Source organism: Equus caballus, chromosome 6 (genome assembly GCF_041296265.1).
Source record: "Equus caballus isolate H_3958 breed thoroughbred chromosome 6, TB-T2T, whole genome shotgun sequence".
Classification (NCBI taxonomy): domain Eukaryota; kingdom Metazoa; phylum Chordata; class Mammalia; order Perissodactyla; family Equidae; genus Equus; species Equus caballus.
The window spans coordinates 19,212,207-19,237,144 of record NC_091689.1 but is presented as its reverse complement, the minus strand read 5'-3'; the positions used below and the strand labels follow the sequence as shown (position 1 = coordinate 19,237,144).

The window sequence follows — 24,938 nt, the reverse complement described above, 5'->3', positions numbered from 1 at the left end:
GCAAAACTGCAGGGGCTCTGGGAGATATTCTCTTCTTTCAGAGAAGATTCACCTTTCTTTTAGCAGGCAGTTAGAATGGGAACAGATGACCCTGACCCAATCAAACTGAGATGATCTGAGGATGAATTTTCTGCCTTTTAAAAGTATACACAACCAGCCAAACATTTCTACTATGGGTAGAAATTTCAGGGTACAAAATACATACAATACAATAAATGAACTATTCAATAATAGGTCAAGAGTTCATGGAACTTACAAAATGTAAGACTAGAAGTGCTTTGGGCAGTTCCCATATTACAGATATTCTTCCATATAAATGTTTACATGAATTTTACCTTTCTTGGTTTTTTCCCTCCACAAATCCTGGTCCTTCTATACACAGGTACCCTCTAAATCCCTAGAAAATCCTGCCTGCCCATGCATATAGGCACATGTATACACTGTGTGTCTCAGCTCACATTAGGGATTCAAGATGATGGCCTAAAGAACAGGGAGGTAGGAAGGGAGCCATTCCCTTCCCCAGTGAGGCTTCTCAGCAACAAAAGCTATCAGTGGAACACCTCAAAGCAAAATGGGAAGAAAGGAGAATACAATGAAAAGTGGTTCATTCATTATTGATTTTATACCTCAGAAAAGGTATCAAATAATTCTAAAATGAATGAGTTTACAGAAGTCATTTAACTCATTAATTCTAAGGCAAAAATCACACTGTAAGTGCAACTAGTTTTTTCCCTCCAAATAAACTTAGCTAATGAGGTGACTTATTTTCTGCTGAAAGAACAGAATTTTCCTTTCAAATTAGAAAAAGTTAAAAAGCACTTCTGGCTTTTGCATTTGTTAAAGCAGTTTCCAAATGCTAAGAAATTAGTTAAATCTCCTTATGGTTCCTAAACAAAGAAACAAAAACAGCTTTTAAAAATAAGCCTCCCTGGATCCATTCAGGCCTAACAGATGATAGAAACTTTCTACTTGTTCCATGAGAGCAGCACACTATTATATTCAATGACATATTTCCTTATCTGGTGCACCATAGATGTACAAAATAATACTGGTTGAATGAATCATGACATCAATGAATTAACATAAAAGGAGACACTAACTGACATACAGTACCCTCCCTTATTATTAAAAAAACACACTTTTAAACTATTTTTAAAATAATTTAATAATAAAACTGACACCAAGATATTTTCTAAGTTCCAGACAGCCTTGCCAGAAGTACCTGGAAGATGGAAGTACAAACAAAAACCCAAATTCAAGAATTTTCTGATTTAGGGATTGACTTTTTATCTGTTGAGAGACATTGCCCACTCATGAATTAAATCAATATGCTCTGGCCTACTTAGAAATGAGTATATGATTAATGAAAAAGAAATACTACAGTTCACTCCATCTTGCAAAGTAATCTATATCTACAATATAAAGTGTTTACAAAGGCCCTAAAAGAGTGCCTATCACAAAATGGGTACTCAAATAAGTGGTGGTTGCCATTTTTCACAGCATCATATAGTGGGAGTCATTCATATAAGCAACACAAATAATACCCAGAAGAAAATATCAAATACCACTGGAATGTGAACAGAGACAATATAAAGGGCTCTATAATATGGGTGAGAAACATCTGAAGATTTTCCAATTCTGTAAAAACAGCAAGCTTGAGAGACAACTGTGGAGATACAAAGGAAAGATCAAAAGATGAGTAGGGGAGAGAGGGAGAGAAAGAAGCAGAGAATTGCAAGCAAAGGAAACAATGTGTGTGAAAAGAAAATACAGCCACGTGGTACATACTCAAAGACCTCCAATCTGTGGTGCCTAAAGCTAAGGGTACACTGAAGGTTGCCCAAGAGGGTAGAGGGCAGAGGGCAGGTCATGGAAGGCCTTTATGTCATACAAAGGAATAAGAATGGACTTGGTAACAAGGAGCTAAAAGACTTGGGCCTGAGTTGATATTAACTGAGAAATAGGTGAGCTACAGCATCTGGGGCCTCTAGGAGAAAACTGACCATCCAGGAACCATTGAAATCTACAAGCATACCCATGTAACTCTCTAAACCTAAGGAAATTAAGATGAAAACAAATAAAAATCATTTGTAAACATTAATGAAAATATATTACAGAAGACATTTACAACCAAATAGTCCACCTTTGATATTCAGAGGGGAAAAAGTACATCCAGCTCCCATGTGCAAGCATCCAGCAAACCTGATTTGATCCATTGCTGTGTTTTCTCCTTCAATTAAACTTAGTTTTTAAGAAAATAAATTTCTGCTTTGTAAGACTACTACATTTAGTGAACTCACCCCATGCTTTTTAGTCATAAAATTTTACATCAAAGGAAACGATATTTGTCATTTTTCTCATGTTGTTTGGAAATACAAATTGTTCAACAAGTATTTATTCCCCACCTACTGTATGCCAATTATCTCTCAGCTAGATGCAAGGTAAAGAAAACGAAAGAATGAAATTCATATTTTAAAAGCATCTACTTGTCAGATCTATTCTAGGTGACCAGAGTTTATTAATCCTTACCAGAAAACTTACTCCCATTTACAGATGAAGCCCCTAAACCTCAAAAGGTCTAGAATGTGGCCCCCAAACCGACTCAAAGCCCACGTTCTTTCCAGGATGCCAGACATAAATAAGATACAACTCTCGCCCTCACTAGTTTAGACTTGGGAGGAACATATGCTTATGTTCCTTTGACCATACAGTTCCCTTGCCTACAATATTCTCCTCTCCCCTAAATTTTCCTTTGGCAAACTCTCTTTTAAAACTGCAATTCAAATGTCATCTATTCTAAGAAATTTTAACCAATTCCCTGAGGTAGAGCTATCCTCTCCCCTCCTCTGAGCTCTGGCATCTGTGTTCAAATCTCTGTTACAGAATATATCAAATAGCACCAGGGCTGCTCTGTTTACATACCTGATTTCAGCACCAGGCTGCAAGATGCATTTGTCTTTGAATACCCACAACCTAGGCCAGTGCCAGGCACAAACAGGCCAATCAAAAAACACTGAATAAACAAATGGATGGTGGAAATCACCCAAATATAAGAGCCAGTTTAAACTCTAAACATACATAAAAGCCTCTGTGGAAGAGTATAAAGAAAGAAGAGATGGCTCAGAGCAGGAGATTGGGAAATAATGTTTACAACCAGGAGGGGAGAGAGAAATCAACTAAGAAAGAACAAATCAACAAGAAAGAGAAGAAACAGAACTGGGCCACAGAGCTAAGGGGGCATTATTACAAAGAAGATGGAAATCAATGGTCTTAAATCACTGGAGAAAGATCAAGGAAAATAAAGACTAAGAAAACAATCAACGAAAATGGATTGGAGATGAGTGATGACCACGAAAAGAACAATTTCAGGAGAATGGTGGGTTAGAGAAGCCAAATGGCAGAATCTAGACCATTGTCAAGAAAGAGGCAGTGGGTCCAAAAAATCTGGCTATAAATAAAGAAGAAAAGAAATAGGAGCATGAAAGAAAAGTCTGCACAGAACAAGGATCTGCACACTTAGAGAAATACACCCATGTCCCTGACCTGGGATTACAGATTCAGCCTTACGCTTCTGTAACCACCAGAGAACTGAAATGATGCCCCACACAAACAGCCAAACACAGAAATAACACATTTAGGAGAAACAGCTAATATTGAAAATTATTAAACCAACATTCAAAATATCAACAAGGTCAAAGAATGGATGGAAAACAAAAAGGTACAAATTAAAGAAATAAATGCAAAGTCTTTTATTGATTAAACCAATCCAATGCAACTAATTAAAACATAGTATTTAACTAAAGGAACAGTAAGACCCATTAGTACACAGATACCATTTGAATAATTTTCTTATCTTTTGACCCCATAATTCCATTCTGAGAATTTAACTTAAGGAAACAATCCTAAGAAATAAGTTATATATTTAAAAATATTCTCCACAATATTATTTAAATAACAAAAAATTATAAACAACTGAAATGTTCTATAAGATAGGAAAGTTATTTAAAATAAAAAATATCCACTCAATGAAATATCATGCAGTAATTAAAAGTGACAATTTATTCAAATACTTTCTGAGTACATCAATATGTGTCTGAAAAAATTATACAACAAACTAAGATAACATTTATGGCACATAAAAAGCTCACAGTACTAAACTATATTCATTTATATAATATGAATATTATATACTTGTAGTATACAGGCATTTTGAAAGTAGTTAACAATGACACAACATCAGAGGACATAGGTAATAAAGCTAATCTACTTCCTAAACTGTATTTGATAACATACTTTTTCTACAACAACAATAATAATAATAAGCAAGCTCCTTCAACAACAGCAACAAAAACAACCTGGGCATATACAACTCTTATTAAGTGACCACAACCTTTTTTTTTTTTTTGAGGAAGATTAGCCCTGAGCTAACTGCTGTCAATCCTCCTCTTTTTGGTGAGGAAGACTGGCACTGAGCTAACATCTGTGCCCATCTTCCTCTACTTTATATGTGGGACGCCTACCACAGCATGGCGTGCCAAGTAGTGCCATGTCCACACCCAGGATCCGAACTGGTGAACCCCAGGCCGCCGAGAAGCGGAACATGTGAACTTAACCGCTGCACCACCGGGCCGGCCCCCATGACCACAACATTTTTTAAAAGGGAACTTCTGATGCTCCAGAAGTAACTCACAAAACAATAAAGCAAAGGGTCTCAATCCACACTTGGGATAGAGCCTGAGATTCTACAACGCTGCTGGTACGTATGTGAGTTGCAAGGATCCAGATTATTCCAAAAGGAATACCACACCCAACACCAAGTATGCACTGGAGAGGACAGACAGAAGGCGCAAAGGCAATGTACCCAGGCTGCCAAGGCTCAACCTCCTCACCGTGAAAAGACAACCAGATCTTATTCCAAAGGAACTGAGACTATGGTGTTTATAGACCAAAGATGCTCCATCACAGTGTATTAGAAATAACAAGACTTCACTCCACCAATGGTTCCAGGAAAGGAAATGACCGTGTGCTGATGATTGTGACAGTACCCAGCTCATCTCAGTTAGCACTCATGCAGCAAGATCTGTGTCTTCAAGTCTATGATGGCCTTTGCCAGCACCCAATGAGAAGAAGCCCCTGACGAGGCCGACAAGGACTTATCACTGGCCACTACTCTTCCCCTCACAGCCTCCATTCCAGCTATAATAAACAACTTTTAGAATTTAGAGGAGAGGCTCTCCTTTCCATCAAGCCTTCTCTTCCCTATTCTTCAAATGGTTAAAACTTACTTTCCATTCTGACTTCATTTCTTCCAGGAATTTCTTTCCAGAAAGCATTCCTCGACTCTCTGCAGGCTAGCAGGGTATCCCTATTGCACACTCCCATAGCACTCCAGGACTCCCTCTATCACCGCATTCATCACTCTCCATTGCTCCACTAGACTGACCTTCTCAACTTGAGTTCCTCAAGAAAATTAAGCCTTTATACACTAAGGCAGCCATTATATATAATGAATTAACTTCTCTACTTTGCATCTACAATGGCACTATTTAAGTACCATCTTTGGAAGAATTGAGAAAACAGTCACTCAAGTCACCTTCAACATATTCATGTTCTGTGATTTAGCTGCAGAAGCGATCCTGCCTATCTTATTCCATACCATATTTCTAAGGTATGGCAGGATGCCTGACTCATAGCAAGCACTTAACAAAAGTTTGATGGACGAGTTGCCTGAGTGGATTAGTCCCCCTCGCTGACAGCTATAGTCTAAACCATTTATCTCAATCATTTGTTCTACATTCCAACCTGTCAGAAATCTCCTTGGTTCCTGACAATGAACTCACTTCCTGTTTGTAGCCTTATACTTATCCCTGTAAACTGATCTTTGTCACTTGCCTCAAGCACTGATCTTCAGCCAACCTACTACCGTCCTCCACTACTACATCCTCTACTTCCTGACAATTTTTCCAAACAAATGAGACTGGTTTGGCACTTAAAAAGAACTGAGTGGAGAACTGTTTATCTTCTCCCTGATCTCTGCAAGCACCAATTCATGCTACCCACTGCTCAAGTAAATGGCAAAAAGGCCTGAAGCATAAGGGTAGAGCCTGGGGACAGGGGATGAGAAACTGAATGAAGCTGGAACCGGCAGCAGTAAGGAGAAAGAGACATGTCGGTAAGTTACGGTGGAAAGTGTGCTCCCAATTCAATTTCTCCTGCTTCCAGAAAATATTACTTAGACCTTAATCTGCAGGATCTATTTCTATCCTGATCAAAAAGGATCTAAAACTATGGTAAATACACATAAAATTCTTAATAGGCAGCAAGCTCAGTGTTCACATATACTATTAAAAACTCTAAAAAAAACAAAACACAGAATCTAGTCAGCTAATTTCCAAGAATCCACAGAGATAGAGACTTTTTAACATTTTCTGATTCAAAATCAAAAGACTCAAGAAGTACAAGCTTGAATCACTGAGATAGAGTCAAAATAGGAAGAACTTTCCCAGCTTAGCTGTCCTGCTGCTGACGGATGAGAAGGAGGGGTCTGTGTCAAGGCTCATATGGGTCCTTGGGAGGGCAAGAGCAAGGTCCCTCATGAGGGCTAATCGTGTCTCTAAAACAGGGGTCGGCAAACTACAGCTCACAGGTCAAACCCAGCTGTTTTCGTAAATGAAGTTTTACTGGAACATAGCTGCTTTTGTGCTACAATGACAGAGTTGAGAAGTTGTGATAGAACCACATGGTCCGCAAAGCCTAAAACATTCACTATCTGGTCTTTTACAGGAAAAATTTGCCAACTCCTGCTCTAGAAGGTGCTCCCAAAAAATCAGCATAGGGACATCTCCCTTCTCCTGGACAATTAATTGTCCCCAGTGCATTTGCTCCTAAAACCTGCTCTGACTTTCTCTGGAGCATGCCCCTGGTTCTACCCTGTTTCATGAACTGCATTATCAAGTCACTCTCTCACCAGCCAGTCTCAACTTCTAGAATTAAATGTAGTTCTTTCTTGGTACCCTGTTCTCAAATTCTAACTTTTGACAGTGTTGTGATTTTACTAATTAAATTTTAAATAATTTGGCATATTTCAGAAATCTTTCACAAAGATAGCCTACTTGGGCAGAAACTCCATCTCAAGCTCTGCCTCTAAGAAACTTGACTTAAGATACTATATTTAAGTCAAGTTTCTCTTCTATCAAAACAACAGTGACCCAAAAATAGACTCAAAATGGATCAAAGACCTGAAGCTAAGACCTGAAACCATAAAAGTTATGGAAGAAAATATAGGCAGTACATTCTTTGACATCAGCCTTAAAAGGATCTCTACAAATACGACATCCACTCAGAGAAGGGAAACAAAAGAAAAACAACTGGGACTTCATCAGACTAAAGAGCTTCTGGAAGGCAAAGGAAATCAAAATCAAAATGAAAAAACAACCCACCAACTGGGAGAAAATATTTGCAAATCATATATCCAACAATGGGTTAATCTCCATAATATATAAAGAGCTCACACAACTGAACTACAAAAAAATAAACAATTCAATCAAAAAGTAGGCAGAGGATATGAACAGATATTTTTCCAAAGAAGATATACAGACGGCCAATAGGCACACGAAAAGATGCTCAACATCACTAATCATCAGGGAGATGCAAACAAAACTATACTTAGATATCATCTTATGCCCATTAGAATGGCTATAACCACCAAGACAAAAAATAATAAATGTTGTAGGTTGTGGAGAAAAGGGAACCCTCATCCACTGCTGGAAGGAATGCAAACTGGTGCAACCACTTTGGAAAACAGTACAGAGATTTCTCAAAAAATTAAAAATAGAATTACCCTATCACCCAGCTATCCCACTACTGGGCATTTATCCAAAGAACTTGAAACCAACAATAAAAAGAGACTTATGCACCCCTATGTTCACTGCAGTATTAGTTACAATAGCCAAGACGTGGAAGCAACCCAAGTATCCAACGACTGATGGCTGGATAAAGAAGATGTTGGGGGGGGGGGGGGGTGTGTGTGTGTACACACACACACAATGGAATACTACTCAGCCATAAAAAAATACATAATCATCCCATTCACAGCCACATAGATAGACCTTGAAGGTATCACGTTAAGTGAAATAAGCCAGACAAAGAAAGACAAACACCATATGATTTCACTCATATGTAGAATATAAACAAACTTACAGACAAAGAGAACAATTTAGTGTTTACCAGAGGGAAGGGGCAGGGGTGGGCACAAAGGGTGCAGGGGCACATTTATATGGTGCTTGACAAATATTAATGTACAACTGAAATTTCACAATGTTATAAACTATTTAGACTACACTAAAAAAATTTTTTTAAAAAGATGAAAGCCAAAAACAAAAACAAAAAACAACAGTGACCATCATCTCTGCATCTCTTAGTCTTAAATCACTACCCTTTCTTAGCCTCCTTCAAACACTCCTTCATTCACTCTGATTTGGTTTCTGCCTTCTCTACTCTACTAAAACTGCTCTGATTACTGTCACAGATGGCTCTATATTAGCCAAATCTAACTTGTCAGTAAAATTTCTCACTGGGTCTATCAACAACAGGACACTGTTGACCACTTCCTCCTCCTTCAAATGCTCCCTGTCTTGGTTCCTGGCCTATTCTCTCCTGGTCTTCCCCCTTCCTCTCTAGCCACCACTCCTCCATCTCTTTTATTGGATCCTCTTCCTCTCTATACCCATTAAGTGTTGGTGTTCCTCCAGCTCCATCCTCAGTGGTCTTATCTCTCCATAAAACATCCTCGGGCAATTTATTCAAGTGCCATTGAAGTCAGCCAAATCTCTACCTCTCGCCAAGATCTCACTCCTGAGCTCCAAATCCTAATATCTAACTGCCTTCTAGCTTTATATACCTATACCTCCCCAGGCATCTCAAACTCACTGCATCCAAACAAACTCATCATGTTACCCTAACCTCTGTCTCTGCTCCCCTTCCTATCTTGGCAAATGGTGCCATTATCCCTCAATTACTTGAGATTGAAATGTAGGAGTCATCCTAGCTCCTTCCTTCTCCCTTACTATATCCAATCACCATGTTCTATCTTATTAAACAGTCTTAAATTCATCTCCTTGCAATCCACATGGCCACTGTGACTTTTACCATCTCTTACTGAGACTCTCTTAAATGACTTTCTTGTCAGTCTCCCAACAATTATGTCCCTTCCCTTTAAATCTTCCATCCCACTACCAGAATGATATTTTAATATGCAAACCTGACTATGTCACCCCTCCTGAAAATTCCTCAATGGCTCCCCAACGTCTACATGATAACAGCTGAATGCCTTCACACAGTATAAAGACATTTCACCGTGTGACTCCCCCGACCTGCCATCTATGATCATGGCCTCATCTCCTGTCACTTTAAATCCCTATCTTGAGTTTTAAGCACCAAAATACTAAAATAGCTGTAGTTTTCCAAATCTACCATGTCCTCTCCCTAGTTGCCTAAATTCACAATACAGTTTAGGTATATGTCCTAAATCATTACTAGTTTCTATAAAACACGAGGTAAGATACAGCTATTAAAATTTTTCAAAATAAAAAATGAAAATTTTAACAGTAGCAGTATCAAGCAACAATATCACAGTACTACTAGTGATAAACTCTTTATGATTTATAAATATTACCAAGTAAATGCCAGTACATTTAGTATAAACTTCCTTGCCTTTCACTTACAAAAACTGCACCATTAACTTAATTCAAAGAGCAACAAATTTACTTTGTATCACACATTGTACTTTAAAGCAAGAATTACAAAACTAAGGGTGACCTTAAAGACCATCTAGATCATTTTCAGGTATTTCTGAATTCTTTTTTCATTAGTGGGGATGAATTTGTAGTGAGTGATGTAGAAGCTTTTGCCTGATCTCCCTAATGATCAACAGTATACACTTCAAAGATGGCTAGTCAAGAATGCAACGTATAACGAACCTATTAACCCACTGTGGTAGTCATTAGTGCAGTTCACCAGACATATCCTGCTATCTCTACCTGCACACACTTGGTAGGACTGTAATTTTGGGGCCTCTTGTGGTTGAGTAGAGCCAGATGATTCGTTCTGGCCAATGAGTTGTGAGCAGAACTGATAGAGTCACTTTTGGACAAAGGCATTTTAAATATGGCCCTGTTTCCTTCTGCCCCAGAAAGGGGGAATATAGATGTTACATTCAGACTGAGTTCTGGAGTGAAGATAATACAAAGGAAAGCCCTAAATGATCTTGATGGGCAAGGGCCATGAGTAAGAAATAAACCATGTCATTCGACAGTATTACCTTACCATACAACTGTCCGGCAATTTAGATGCTTCAAAGGAATGCACACCAAGACACCAATATTTTATGTCAACATTTTATGTCTGCTCTGAGTAAATGTTATCAGTGGTAAATTCAAGAGCTGGGAATAGTAAATTTGAGTTATTATGTGATCTTAGCCAAACTATGACTCTCAGTCCTTATTTCAAAGAATAATAATAGTAATATCTGTTCTTTCTCGAGCACTTATAATGTGCCAGCATTGCTTTAAGTACTTTATCTACATTAACTCATTGCTTACAATGAACGTGAATTTCACCAAACCATCTCCATGGAGTTAAGAAGGAATGAATTAGTTTTCTAGCAAATAATCCTGAAATATTAATTGGGAGTTTCCCAGCACAAATAAGCTACTCTATCCTTAAATGATACATTCCTTATTTCAGACATTTCAGTTTGAATTACAGAGATCTGAAGGCATGTTTAAAGCAGGCAAGAACCTGAAGCATTTGATCCCAGAGCTGGCAATAATGAAGAAGAAAAGATGATTGTTAAAAATAGGTTTGTGTATATAACAATTTGGGGAAAATATGATCATGTTAGTAGATATACCTTACCCACCATACAGCTCAGGGTGGAGGCTCCAAAGACCTTGCCCTCCATCATTAAGTACCTTCCAAGTCTTTTTTGGGCCTGCCATGAAGGCGAAGAAACCAAACAGTTCTAAGAAATCCTAATTCCACTGGAATTGAGAACAATCCAAAATGATAGTGGTTACATAAGAGATTGGATTAAATATAATCTAGCATGATGGGTGCATATTTAAAGAAGAACTTGGAAGACAAAACTTTAAAACAATCACTTAAAGGAAAAGTGAGTTGTCAAAGGAAACAATTTACTGTACTAGACCATAAGAAGATTTGGAACAGCCATTGAAAATTACGGATTAAATGTGCACTTTGATTTTTTTTGTTTGTTTAATTTACAACAAGAGTATTTACTCCTATCAGCACTTCCTTTATTCTTTCAAACTCAAGTTATTTCTTTCTTTCTGGGCCAATCTCTTCCAAAATACCCATCCATACTTTTATTCACTTGCTGAAGTGTTAGTATCTCTGCAGAAAAATAAGTTTTCTTAGTAACTGTATAACAGACATGTTAGAAAATATAGAATAATTATCCCTGATTCTCCACCCTCCTTAATTCACGTATAGACTCGACTCTGTTATAAATTAAGTGAAACAATCCTGTCCCAAGAGAAACTCAGACTTAGCTAACAAAGTGCTTGATTGATTTTTCCCCCACTGTATCCATCCTCTCAGTAGAATGCAGGTGCACAACAAATATCTCAGGGATAAATGAATGGCACTATAGTTTTTTCAGTGGGTATCAATACATCAAATGGATTCTAGCCTTTCTTCTTATATTTTTAAATATTCAGACAAAAGAATACAGAAGCTAAAGTGCAGTGAGTTGAAATTTCACTTGAAATCCATCCCCAACTCTTCATCCAGTAAGCTTCTATTTCACATAGTTTTACCTGATTGAGTCTGATTTTGATATGCTCGTCAGCCTCTTTCACTCTGATTTTCTGTGGGCCACTCACTATGGCTGCCTCAACTAAGCTGCTCACCCTAGTTCCCAATCAAGCAAGGCAGGCAATACTTACATAGCTTTGGTTCCTCCAACAGGAGGGCTTAGTTTTTAACCCACCTCCCAAATCCAAGATACCAGAACTGAATTCTGGGCTCCTAAAACTCCTTCGGTACAACCAAAAAAGGCCCAGAATTGTGGCTCTTGGGGTTGGTCTTTTGCATTGGTTCCTGCTCCCAGTGCTGCTCTAGCCAATTCTCCTAGCTTGGGCATCAAATCCTATCCTTGACTCCCAGCCCAGTGGCTGCCTCTATCAGTACGCTTGTAATAAGACAGTCCCACATCTCTGGTATTAGAATCCTGTCTCAAAGCCCCTGAAGGACCCACCTCTTATATGACAACTGCCTATTGGCCTTCTGAATACCTGTACCATGTGCCCCATGAATTTGGGACCTGCTGCCAACAAAGCAGGATGGCATCCGAGTCTGTGACCCCTTTGACTCTGTGCCTTGTCCAGCAAGCTGTAGCTCTTGAATTGGCTTCATAATCAGGTCAGTTCTCTCAGTATCTGATCCACTATCTAGGGCAGATATCTGAGGTTGTGACGCATTCCCAACACCTGCCTCCATAATGCCCTGAGAAACCATCATATCTCTCTAGTCTTAAGCTATAACCACCAGAATTCTAATTAATTTTTTCTAAATTGTTTATTTTCTAGAATAATACTAGGCCTTTAGTCATTTCAACTGCTACAGCCATCTTCTTTACCCATGATGGCAACTCAAGATACTACCAATGCTAAAGCACATATTACTATTTTCTGGATTTATACTGATTTTTATGATACCTGACAATATCTATTTAAAGATCCAGTAACTCTCTTCTTTATACCTCTGGAATATCAAATAACAATGAGATCATGTTATGAGGAGACGTGAATCTGAATTCCAACTCTGTCACTCGCTAATAATATGTTCCCTAAATAAGTAAGATGTTTAAGTTAAGCCTCAGGGTTCTCATTCACAAAACTGGGATAGAGATGCAAACTAAAGAATGGTGTGAGGCCTAAATACAGTTTCTAGTACACAGTAAGCACTAAAAAGTTAGCAATCACCTAGCATCTACAGGGTTTACATATGCCTATTTGTAATGTATTGCACTGGAATATTAAGAGAAGGAAAATAATAGGATAAACTTATTATAGTTAACAAAAAAAGATGAAGGACAGGGTTGTTTAACGGTTATGGGAGATGAACCTGATAGGAGAAAAGAAAGAACAGGAAAAGGAAAGAGAATGGAAAAGGCAGGGCGAAGATCAAATAAATGGCAAACCGAAGAGTTTATAGAGCGAAGAGCAGGATTCCATGAGCTTCTGTAAAAGGGGGCCAAGGACACCGGTCTTCCAAGAGGACAGCATCTTAGGATGATGCAGAACAGTTAGGAATCCCCTGCTCTCGCCAGTGTCTAGGAGAGCTGGTTGAAGGGCTGTAGCACTTAGTCAAAGGCACGGCAGGAAGAGAGAGCCTTACTCCATAAGTTCCTCCCTAAAAGTGGCAATTTTCACAACCCTCTCTTGCCAAATCATTCTAGCCCAAATCATTCTCATCCTAAAACAAAACCAAACCTCTCTTCTTCTCCATTCCCATCCTTCAAACCTTAGTTCAAATGTAACCTCCTCTTGACAGCTTCCCCAATTCTCTCAGATAGAATTTGGTGCTCCTTTAACAACACGTATTTCTCTTTCTATCCTGCAAACCATCCTACTGTTGTTCCCATCCAGCCTATGAGTTCCTTAAGAGCAAAGCCTGTGACCTATTTGAGTCTGTACCTCCAGCATCTGGCACGGGGCAGGAGGGGTGAAGGATGAGAAGTCATAGGTAGCCTGCACTGCTCTGGGCAGAATTGTTAGAATCAGTGGCTCCTAACCATTTGGGGGACATGCCCCCCCTACTTTGAAAACCTGAAGAAAGCCACAGACCCTCAGCCTAGAAGAATACAGACACACACTCACTCCAAAAAATAAAAAACCCCATAAGAGCATTAAGCTAAAAGTCAAGAGATCTGGATTCTACTCCCTGGTTCTCAAACAAGTCACTTAATTTCCCAATTGACAAAGTGAAGAAACTATCATTTGCCCTTTAACAATCCTTCACTAGATATTTGTAATAAAAATATATATATATATATTTAAAAATGTGGAAGAATTCTGAAATTAAAATCATTATATAAGAGCAAATTATTTTTTATTATTGCCTCACAGCTTGATACTTTTACAGCTATCTATTTTGCCAAAAAACATGCTGTGAAATAAATTGACTATTTACTACTACAGCTAAAAGAACTGTTGTTTTTTCTAAAACCCCAAAGGCCCTGTAGTTTACATACCCAAGAGGGGTGAGCACAACAAGCATAAAGAAGCAAAGATGAACAATCCAATTAATTCACATTTGCTCACACCATTGACTACAGATTCCTTTGATAACAATATGCTTTTGTACTAACAAACCTGTAATACAATTGGCCAGTATGCTTTGAGATGTTTATATCCTACATGTCAGGGATTCTTGATGACAGTCTGAACATTCTCTTCTCTCTAGTTTGACCCTGTCACCAACAACTGTCACAGGTGGGCTACAGCCAACAGAGACCCCTCTTCAGAGTGGGAAGCTGTGAAATACTCTAACTAATGAGGCCTAAGAGACATACCTAATAGGCGCTGACTTCAATACAGAAAACAACTGTCGGGGCTGGCCCGGTGGTGTAGTGGTTAAGTTCGAACGCTACACTTCAGCAGCACAAGGTTCACAGGTTCGGATATGGCACAGATCTAGCACCACTCATCAGGCCACACTGTGGTAGCATCCCACACAAAATAGAGGAAGACTGGCATAGATGTTAGCTCAACGACAATCTTCCTCAAGCAAAAGGGGGAAAACTGACAACAGATGTTAGCTCAGAGATAATCTTCCTCACCAGAAAAAAAAAAGCAATTGTCAGGCAGCCAGTGTGAAGACATTAGGAGCTCCGCAGAAACAGATAAGTAAGGAACCCTGGGCCATCCTCTACATTTCATATCTTCTGAAAACTGAAGAGGGTCTATGCACACATCAAGGCAGTCGTTCTATCATTTCCATTACTCCACTCCTAGCAACTCAAAGGGCAGGGTCCTCCTTGTCAGTCTAGGCCTTTCTCTGTATCCATACCAATCCCTGCTCAAGAGGATGTCAATAAAGAGAGGGCTCAGGTTCCCGCCTATCAGGGAGATTTCATGACCCAGCCACAACTGTTAAGATTCACATTTCTCACTCAATTATCTTCCTGCCAACCAGATCTCAAATCCAGGGTCCAGAGAGTTAAGCCCCAGGCTCCGTAGCTGCTTCTTCCTCTTTCCCTCCTAACTCGCATATTACAGCCTTGTTACTAACAGTGTGGTTCCCGAACTAATTCTACTGAATTAGAATTGGCAATTTAACAAAATCCCCCAGTGAATCATCTGAAGGTTAAAGACAAGCATTGGTCTATCAGACTGGCCTCAGTTCTACTGAGGTATCCCCTCAGCCATCTTTCTCCGACAGGAAACAGCTGCTCTCCGCTTTGCTCTGCACACCCCCTCACGAATGCCATCTCCTCTCCAGACTCCTGCATACTAACTGGCCTTCTGAGCTCCTCTATTTCCCTCTGCCCATCCACCTAGAAACCCAAGGGCTGCCCATTCCCACACAGGACAGTGACTGCTATGATTCTTGACGAGGTACCTGGCCCACCTACTTGTACCTCTGAAGACAGCTTCCAAAGCCAAGAGACAGCATTTCTCACCATCAGCTGAGGCCTCCTTTAATTCCTCTCAGTAATGTTTTATAGTTTTAGTGTACATGTCTTAGACATCTTTGGTTGAATTAACCCCTAAGTATTTCATATTATTGATCCTATTAAAAATAGAACTTTAAGAAATTTTTTAATTTCCAATTTTTCATTGCTAGTAGGTAGAAGTACAATTGATTTTCGGATATCAGCCTTCTGTCCTTCAACCTTGCCAAACTCACTTATTAGTTCTAGTAGCTTTTTTTGTAGATTCCTTAGGATTTTATACATAGAAGTCATATAGTCTGAGAATAAAGACAGTTTTTACTTCTTCCTTTCCATTTGAATGCTTTTTTTTCTATCGCTTGATTGTACTGGCTAGAATCTCCAGAACAATGTTGAATAAAATGGATGAGCAGGAACATTCTTACCTCATTCTCAGTATTGGAGGAAAAGCATTTAGTCTTTCACCACTAAGAACGAAGTTAGTTCAAAGTATCTCCTAGATGTTCTTCACCAGATTGAGAACGTCCTCTTCTATTCCTAGTTTGCTGTGAGTTTTTATCATGAATGGTGGCAGACTTTTATCAAATGCATTTTCTGCATCTATTGAAATGATGGCATTTTATTTAAATACAGTGTTTAGTCTGTTAATATGATGAATTATATCAAATTACTGTTCAAATATTAAACCAACCTTGCATTGCTGGGATAAATCCCATTTGCTTATGTTGTATTATCCTTTTAATATGTTGCTGGATTCTATTTGCTAATATTTTGTTGATTTTTTTCAACTATGTTTGTGAGAAGTGTTAGTCTATAGCTTTCTTTTCTTATAATGTCTTTTCCTGGTTTTGGTATTAGGGCAATGCTGGCCTCATAGAATGAGCTGGAAAAGGTTTCCTCCTCTTGCATTTTCTGGATGCGTTTGTGTAGAATCAGGATTATTTCCTTTAATGTTTAGTAGAATTCATCAGTAAATGAACCCATCTAGGCCTCCATATATTCTCAACATGCCTCTTAATATGTCCAAAAAGAAACTAAACTTAACATGGCCAACCAAAACTAATAATTTTTGCAATAAAACACGCTATTCCCCACTATTCCTCATCTCAGACATCATACTCATCCATTTTGCTTAAACCAGAATTAATATCCTTGATTCCCATTTCACTCACCTTTCTCCTCAAATCCATCTTTAAGTCCTATTAGCTCTACTTTCAAAATGTATCCCTACTTCTGAGATCTTTACTATCACCTAGATCTTTACTATGACCCAGTATTAGCCTCCTACCTAGCCATCCCAATGCACAACTGCCCCCACTACACTCCATTCTCCAAATAACAGAGAGTGTTTTTTGGCTAGATAAGATCATATCACTCTCTAGCTTAAAACTCCATCTGGCCCTTAACCTCTTCTGCCTTTAGATAGTAACCATAAAATAGAAAAACAACATGTTGTGTCTATGTAGCCTGAATGTACTGACTGTAAGAATGCTACAAAAATTTCTGCAAATTCTTATCTGCTTAACTAGCTCCAATGACCCAGGAATTTACAAAATTAGACCTCTTGGGAAAAAACACAACTTTGCTGTGTTGAGTCTTAAAGGAGGTATAAGTTTTCGTCTAGAAGCAAAGATACCAAAGCAGAAATAAGAACACCCAAGTCCTAAACCTACCCTTCTACAACTCAACAACAACAAACACCTTCACCTCCAACCTATCCCTATCTTCTTACGCTTCATGCCCAAAGCAAGAGTGCTTCGGACAAGACCAGGAAAGGCTGTGCTCACTGGTCTTAAACACAAATGGGTGAAGAACAAGGGAAATAATGCAACTGGTTTATTTATTCATATGTCTTTTTATTTTAGCCATCCCGTCTCAGCCAAGGACAGGAAGGATGCCAAGCAACGTGGCCTTGCTCTTTCAACCAACCTCATCCACCTCTGCAAAACTCAATAGGTGCTCTACTGTATGCTCTCCATTCCTACTCTTCAACCAGTCAACACCTCATAGCTTCTCTGGTCATCTCCAGACCCATCAGACGTGCTAATCACTCTTCTATTTCTTTCTATCCTACCTGTTCTCACCCCTTAAGTCAAAAGAAGCCACCATCCTTCTTGTTCCTTCTTGGCTCATCTTCACTACAATACTGCCTCGTTACTCCCTCAGATGACCTCTGGGAATACTTTCTTTGGTTTGACCAGGCCCTAATGCATTCCTCTTATCTTCTTAGACCTGGTCAACACTGTATTAGATGATGCTGTCAAGAAAAAAGGAAGTGACTTAAATCAATCTATATTCATGGGACCTGGAGCCAACCCTTAGCTGTGCTTTCCAGGAATCAAGGCAGAATACATCCACAATCGGCAGCACCTGGGGGTGGCACAGGGTGGAGGGGGTGGTAGGAGGGTGGACAGGTGGATCTGGACTAGGATAATTCACTCTCACAAAACTCTGCACTTCACAGCATTTATCAAAATTATCCTTAAATATGTATAAGTGTGATTAGTATCTGTCTCTTTCTACCTGCACTCTCCAGAAGACTCAAAGCCCCTTGAGGGCAAGAACTATGTCTATCTTAACCATTACTAAATTCTACGCACCCTATATATCCCTGGCACATAGGTCTAACTCAATTACTCTAGCCCTGTCAGATAAAAAAGAATTTAATTTATGCCTCAACAAAGCTCTCAGATAAGGTAGAACTTTCCACATTTCTGGAAAAGCTAATAATAAAAACTAACATTTCTTGAGCTGCTATCAGGGTCAGGCACCACTCTACGATTTTTACATGTGTTCTCATTTACTCCCTATGACATACCTATGAAGTAGGTAGTACGACTATATCCATTTTATGGATGAGACATTTGAGGCACAGAGAGGTTATAATTTGCCCAAAATTATACAGATGAGTGGCAGAGATGGGATTCAAATCCAAGCAGCCTATCCCAAAATCCCACTCTCTTAATCACTATGCTGTAACCTCTCACTGAAGAAGACACCAAATTCTTGAGGACCAATGAACTGAGCCAAATAAAAGATATGATATGAAGAAATGCTATGAAGAAAAACTCAGACATAAAAGTTGCCAGTTCTACATCACAATTCAAAGTTACTATGAATCATTCCAGCACCTGAGCCTTATTTAAAACAATAGTCAAAACAAAAACCATATCTTCCTTTTCAACTGACAGACAGAGATGGAGACTGAAACACAGCCAAAAACATTTTCTTCTGGAGCCAGCCCTGTGGCTAAGTGGTTAAGTTTGCACGCTCCACTTCCCTGGTCCAGGGTTTCGCCAGTTCAGATCCTGGGCACGGACCTAGCACTGCTCATCAAGACAAGCTGAGGCGGCATCCCACATAGCACAACCAGAAGGACCTACAACTAGAATATACAACCATTTACTGGGGGGCTTTGGGGAGAAGAAGAATAGGAAAAAAAAAGGACTGGCAACAGATGTTAGCTCAGGTGCCAATCTTTAAAACAAAAAAATTTTCTTCTGCCATCGGATCTGCTTTATAAAAATAGTGTCTACTTTGTGTGCCAAGGTAGGTCCAATCACCAAAGTGGGCCCTAGAGAACTAGATATGTGTTCCCTGAGTTTTCCAGTAAAGGCAGCAGCAATTTGCCATCATCTCCATGGCTTTGTCTTTCCAGTTCTCCCAGCCTGAAATGTGTGAAAATAATACATATCCAGTTTGAATGTCCCCTGCACGCTTTTTTTCCATCCTAAAAATTACCAGAAACCAATGCAAGGCACGTGAGAGGGAAGACAGATCACAGGGGAGGAAGTGACAAGAACAACTCAAATCGTTATGTGTCTATGCCCCAGATGCTTCTATGTCTCAAGCACTCCATGGCCTGCGTCTGAGGCAACCACAAGGCCTTAGGAGTCTGTGACTGCTTCAATTTACGATGCCTCATTAATGCACTACGGAACGTAAAAGGCTCTGAGAAGTCTAGAATTAGAAAAGGAAAATTTAACTCACCTTCCACTGTTCCTCCGGAAACAGCTTCACGACCACCAGATCCCCATTCAAGGCTCTATTACGAGCAACGACCCCATCAATAAAAATGTCTCGATCACCATCCTAAATTGAAGAGAGAAATAAAATACTCAGCTTACCACAGCTTGGAACCAAAAATTACTTCCTTGGTTCAAAGATTGTAGACTCTACCATCTGTCCACTGACTTGACAGGAACACTAGTGCACAGCCACAAACAGACCTAGAGGGAGCTCAGTCTCTCTGAAACCAAGAGAAATGCTGATGAACACACAAGAGTAGGCTAAAAGAACACTTAAAAATCACCGAGTAAGAGAAGATCTACCACAGCCAGGCCAAAACAAACAAAACATAAAGCAAAAGACTGGGATTGCACAGTGAAAGGAGTAGGTTTTCCTTTTTTGTTTTAAATAAAATAAAGCATGATGATACCTCTTCCACACTAACTGAATTTTTTTAAGGGGAAGGGTGAAAAATAGAAGGTTTCCAAGAAAACAGAACAACAACATACAATTCCCCAAGAAAACCAACTGAGAGCAGAAGCAATAAGCAGCTCTAGGTTCTCCAGGAGGAAACCAGCAAAATCATACTCTCCCCAGGAAAGCGGCAGAGAGAGCAAACTGTGGTTGTTTTTACGGAGACCTACGTAGAAGGCAAAGAAGAAAAGGAAAGGGATGGAAGATGAGATTCATAAGGGGCTGGCCTGGTGGCGCAGTGGTTAAGTTCGCACGTTCCACTTCTCGGTGGCCCAGGGTTCACCAGTTCGGATCCCGGGTGCGGACATGGCACTGCTTAGCAAAAGCCATTCTGTGGTAGGCGTCCCATGTATAAAATAGAGGAAGATGGGCATGGATGTTAGCTCAGGGCCAGTCTTCCTCAGCAAAAAGAGGAGGATTGGCAGTAGTTAGCTCAGGGCTAATCTTCCTCAAAATAAATAAATAAATAAAAAGATGAGATTCATAAAATTTTCTCACATTCTACCTCTCTCACTGACTTAGGAGCAGGGTGAACTCCTGACACAACAAGGGTGAACACAACAAGGCACAAAAACCTCAATCACATGCTTACAAACAACCCACTTTAAGCAGTGTAGCCCCAGTGAACTCCCCAGGTATCAACTGCTAAACTTAAATATTAGGGGACAGAGTCTTCCTATGAAGCCAAACTACTTTGCCAGAAACACTTCAATGGAAAAGATAGCTAAGGAAAAGCATGCCTTCAGCAGTCAGGTTCCATGAAAAAAATTTTTTGAAATGTTTCATCAACAAACATGCAAACACATACTCTAATCCTTTTATCCTTCCCAAAGTTTATACTACGTACTTCTTTTCAGAGGATAAGAGAGAAGCAAAATGTTAATTTTTCTTAAAAGAGGTAATAGCAAACAGACTTGGAAAGCCAGCACTCAAAATTTTCTAACAGAGACACTTGATAGATATAAAATAGATTTAACACTCAACAGATTTCAGGTGATTACTATGACATTTTAGTTAAAGTTAAAACGAGCACTCCAAATGCACCAACCCCCTCCCCGCCAAAAAATGGGATCCTAGACACTCAGCATTTTTTATAGTTTCTAATTATAAACCAGTAGAGATCTTTTAGAACAGTCTTTTTGTTCAACTTCCAATCTAGCCATGGCTGGCAGCTGTAGGCTGCAGTTTGCCAAACCTGACCCACCCTCACCCCTGAGGAACAGGTACCATGTTAGCCACAAAGACAGAATTACTGCAGTTGACCTCATGACAAGCTTCTCAGAGAAGTAAGGAAGAGGCAACCAGTTAATAGAGAGTGAACAACTGAAGTGTGGTACAACATCATCAACGGCTGCCTTCTGCAATTCATAAAGCAATAGGATCTCTCTGACCTCCCTAGAACGAAGAGAGCGCTGTCTGGAGGTCATCCTAACCCGTTATCATGGTCAAAACATATGCCATGAGATTGCTCTTTCATAAGCAGCTCAGAGATTTAAGATGGTAAGACACTGGTATTGTCATGTTTCTATCCCAAGAAAAATAGGGCTGAGTTGAACCTCAGACAATACACAAATCTATATATACTGCACCACTCCTCAGCTCTTACTTGATTCATTCAGAAGCCTGCATCTATTGCAGAATCTCTTAAAGATGCTAAACTTGGGAACCACTTAATATTAAAAATGAGTCATCCCTCTTAACTACTTTTTAAGGCCAGAGGGTTCAGCCTTTTATTTGAATGCCAAAAGACTTGCTCTAACCATCAGAAAGAATAGAAAAAAGAAAAATGGATAGTGAACAACCCTTGAGGGAAATACAAAGGGATCTGGGGGTGGTCTAACTAAATACTTAGAAGGCTGGAGCGGGGACGACAACCCAAGTCTGCTAGGATGGTCAGAGCATCCTCCATCAATGGAACAGCTCCCTTTCGGCCAGAAATAAACCCCACAGATGTCGAAAGGGTGCCTCCCATGACAAGATGCACAAAAACGTTACAGAACTTCTTCTACCAACTTAATTCAGAATGCGTACTGAGCTTTTAGTAAAAAGCCAGGTTTTTACATCTGATCCATTTCCCCTCTTTATCTTATCCCCAAATCAGATAAAAAGGCATCTCAATAATATCTATTTATTTTGGTTTGCTTGAAAGTCACAAGGTTTTATTCTAACTCTGTATTTTACTGTTGCAAGTTCCAGGAGACTGGCAGGTACACATATAAGTGACTTATCCCGCACATTTTGGGTTTGTCATAAGAAAATGAAAATCGACTTGCTATCAGTAGAAATTATAACGAACCTAAGTCCACTTCCCCTAAAGCAAAGTACTTTTTTATACCTGATGATCAATTCATTGTTCCTAGCCTGCTGACTTAAGTCGATATTTTAACATAGCAAATGACACTGTGTAAGCTCACAACTGTTTTTAGAGTAAGAATAAACCTACATAATTTCATCAAACTAGTCTATTGCTATCTCTCCGAAAACTTTAGAATTTGAAAGTTGTGAGGAACATTAGAGAATATTTAATCCACCCCTCATTTTACCAACAAGGAAACTTTTCTGTTTCTTGTTGTCAGAGCAGTGGCTACATCTTCTTTAAAATCAATTCCTGTCTTTATTCCTCCTGCTGAAGCAGGGGACAGTAACATTCAGGCCCTGGTTCTGACATTCAACCTCCTAGGCTACCTGTGAGCATTTTCAAGTTCACACTTGATATGGAACATGAGCTATGTATACTCAGAAATCCAGACCAATGGTGGGATTTATCTACATGTAATTTATTGCCTCTATTATCTTCTTTTTCAATTGCTTTCTAAAATGCTTCTAAAAACTGAAACTGAGGGGCTGGCCTGGTGGCACAGTGGTTAAGTGAGCATGTTCCACTTTGGCAGCCTGGGGTTCGCCAGTTCGGATCCCGGGTGCAGACATGGCACTGCTTGGCAGGCCAGGCTGTGGCAGGCATCCCACATATAAAGTGGAGGAAGATGGGCACGGATGTTAGCTCAGGGCCAGTCTTCCTCAGCAAAAAGAGGAGGATTGACAGCAGATATTAGCTCAGGGCTAATCTTCCTCAAAAAAATAAAAGAACCTGAAACTGACCAAAAAGCCACAAAACTAAAATGCAGGATTGTCCCAGTGTCCAAAACCAGAGTATCTACAATCACTCACCACTGGGCCGCGATAGAGCTTTTACAGTCTGTTCTTAATTACTTAGAAGTAAATCATTTGGCATTTTTTCTCCCTTTGAGACAATATTACTACTTCATAGTGGCCAGATAGGGAATAAAAGAGCTATAGAAATAAGCCATCCTAATATCACCACTGTCTAAAAAATTCTAAATAGGACATGCAAGGAATACAATTTCAAGAACAACTTGAGCTCTTGAAACATCAGTAACTTTTGCTTCTAAACTTCCTTTAACAAGCCAGATTAAACAGTGACAACACATCATTTGCAAATTTAAATCACATCAATTTAACTTACAGGAACCTAACTAGGCCCCACACTTTAGAGGATCTCTGCTCTGGCCCTCCTCCAGCCACACCCCTCCCCATTAGGTAAGGAGTTCTCAGGGCCAAATGGATGTGCATTCCCACTTGTACTCAGCCCCAAGCCCACTTCCAGGGCTTATACAGGCATATTCCCCAGGTCTGTCTTCCCAAAGGCAGACCACATAACAGGTGGCACCTCTGGACTTGACAGGTAGCTAAAGGGAGGTATTTCTAAGGGGTACGGACAGAGCTTAGACATGTGGGATAAGGCACCCACATAGGTGCATGCAAAGGCGCTTGCTGAACGAGGGAGCAGCAAAGAGGGGTCATGTAGCCAGGACTGGGAAGGGAAGAGGGGCAGGCCAGAGGTGGACCCTCTCCACGCAGCCACATTTCAGCAGGGAGCTCCAAGGAGTCAAAGTTCTACATTTGAACCCTAGTACGTGGAGCTATATTTGGCAAGGGATATATTTTATTTGTCATGAATGTATTTTACTTAACAGTTTGTTAGTCTGATTTATAATTTTTAAATATTATTATAAGGCATGCGTGACTCTGTTCTTATGTCCCAGGCCCCACACTTGTCGGGAGCTGGCCTGACAGGGATCTAACTTAGAAAAATTCAATACTGTGTACTCAAGGAAGAGAGAAAGGAAAGAGTAAAATTTTCAGAACGCTATATGTACTTCCCCTTATCATTCCAATCAGTGAGAGCAAAGCTCAGTGTGCACGGGAGATGGGAGATTGGAAATCGGCTCAGTTCCCAGGTGCCTCTCAGGATGAACTCATTATTGCACTGGGTGTGATTCTCACGCTTAAAAATCCATGTTTTTCACACACCAGAGCCCCTAATATAATCAAGCTCCTTCAACCAGTATGGCAATGAAGAAACAGTCATTCTTTCTAATGTGGAGAAAATGCTGGTCATGCTAGACTTATTGAGAGATGGTTTATCCATCTCCAACACAGCACGTTATTAAGAGATTTTCATGGGTAATTTTTTTGATCACTAAATGTGATTTTCACCTTATGAGCAAACTCTGGAATCTAACACCTATGTAAACTGTTCTCCCACTGTATGACAGAACTGCTTCTGCAGCTAAGTTACTACCTCAAATCTGACCCTCAATTCTACAATCCAAGTACCTGGGTCAGCATATATACAGTCATGGATATGGATACAAACAGGGATATGTTCTGAGAAGTGCATCGTCAGGTGATCTCGTGTCGTGCGAACATCACAGAGGTACTTACACAAGCCTAGAAG

At 39.7% G+C, this 24,938-nt stretch overlaps 1 protein-coding gene across 33 annotated transcripts in view; it reads right to left on the bottom strand.

Annotated features, from left to right (window-relative positions):
- The window catches only part of DIS3L2 (DIS3 like 3'-5' exoribonuclease 2), a 344,867-nt gene that overhangs the window by 263,747 nt on the left and 56,182 nt on the right, over positions 1 to 24,938 (bottom strand). For all 33 annotated transcript variants that reach the window (XR_011439882.1, XM_023642560.2, XM_023642568.2 and 30 more), the window contains one exon: positions 19,688 to 19,789. Coding sequence is in view for 32 of the 33 variants with exons in the window: in XM_023642560.2 (XP_023498328.1) it covers positions 19,688 to 19,789 (102 nt within the window). In the remaining variant the exon portion in view is untranslated. The remainder of the gene's footprint in view (positions 1 to 19,687; positions 19,790 to 24,938) is intronic.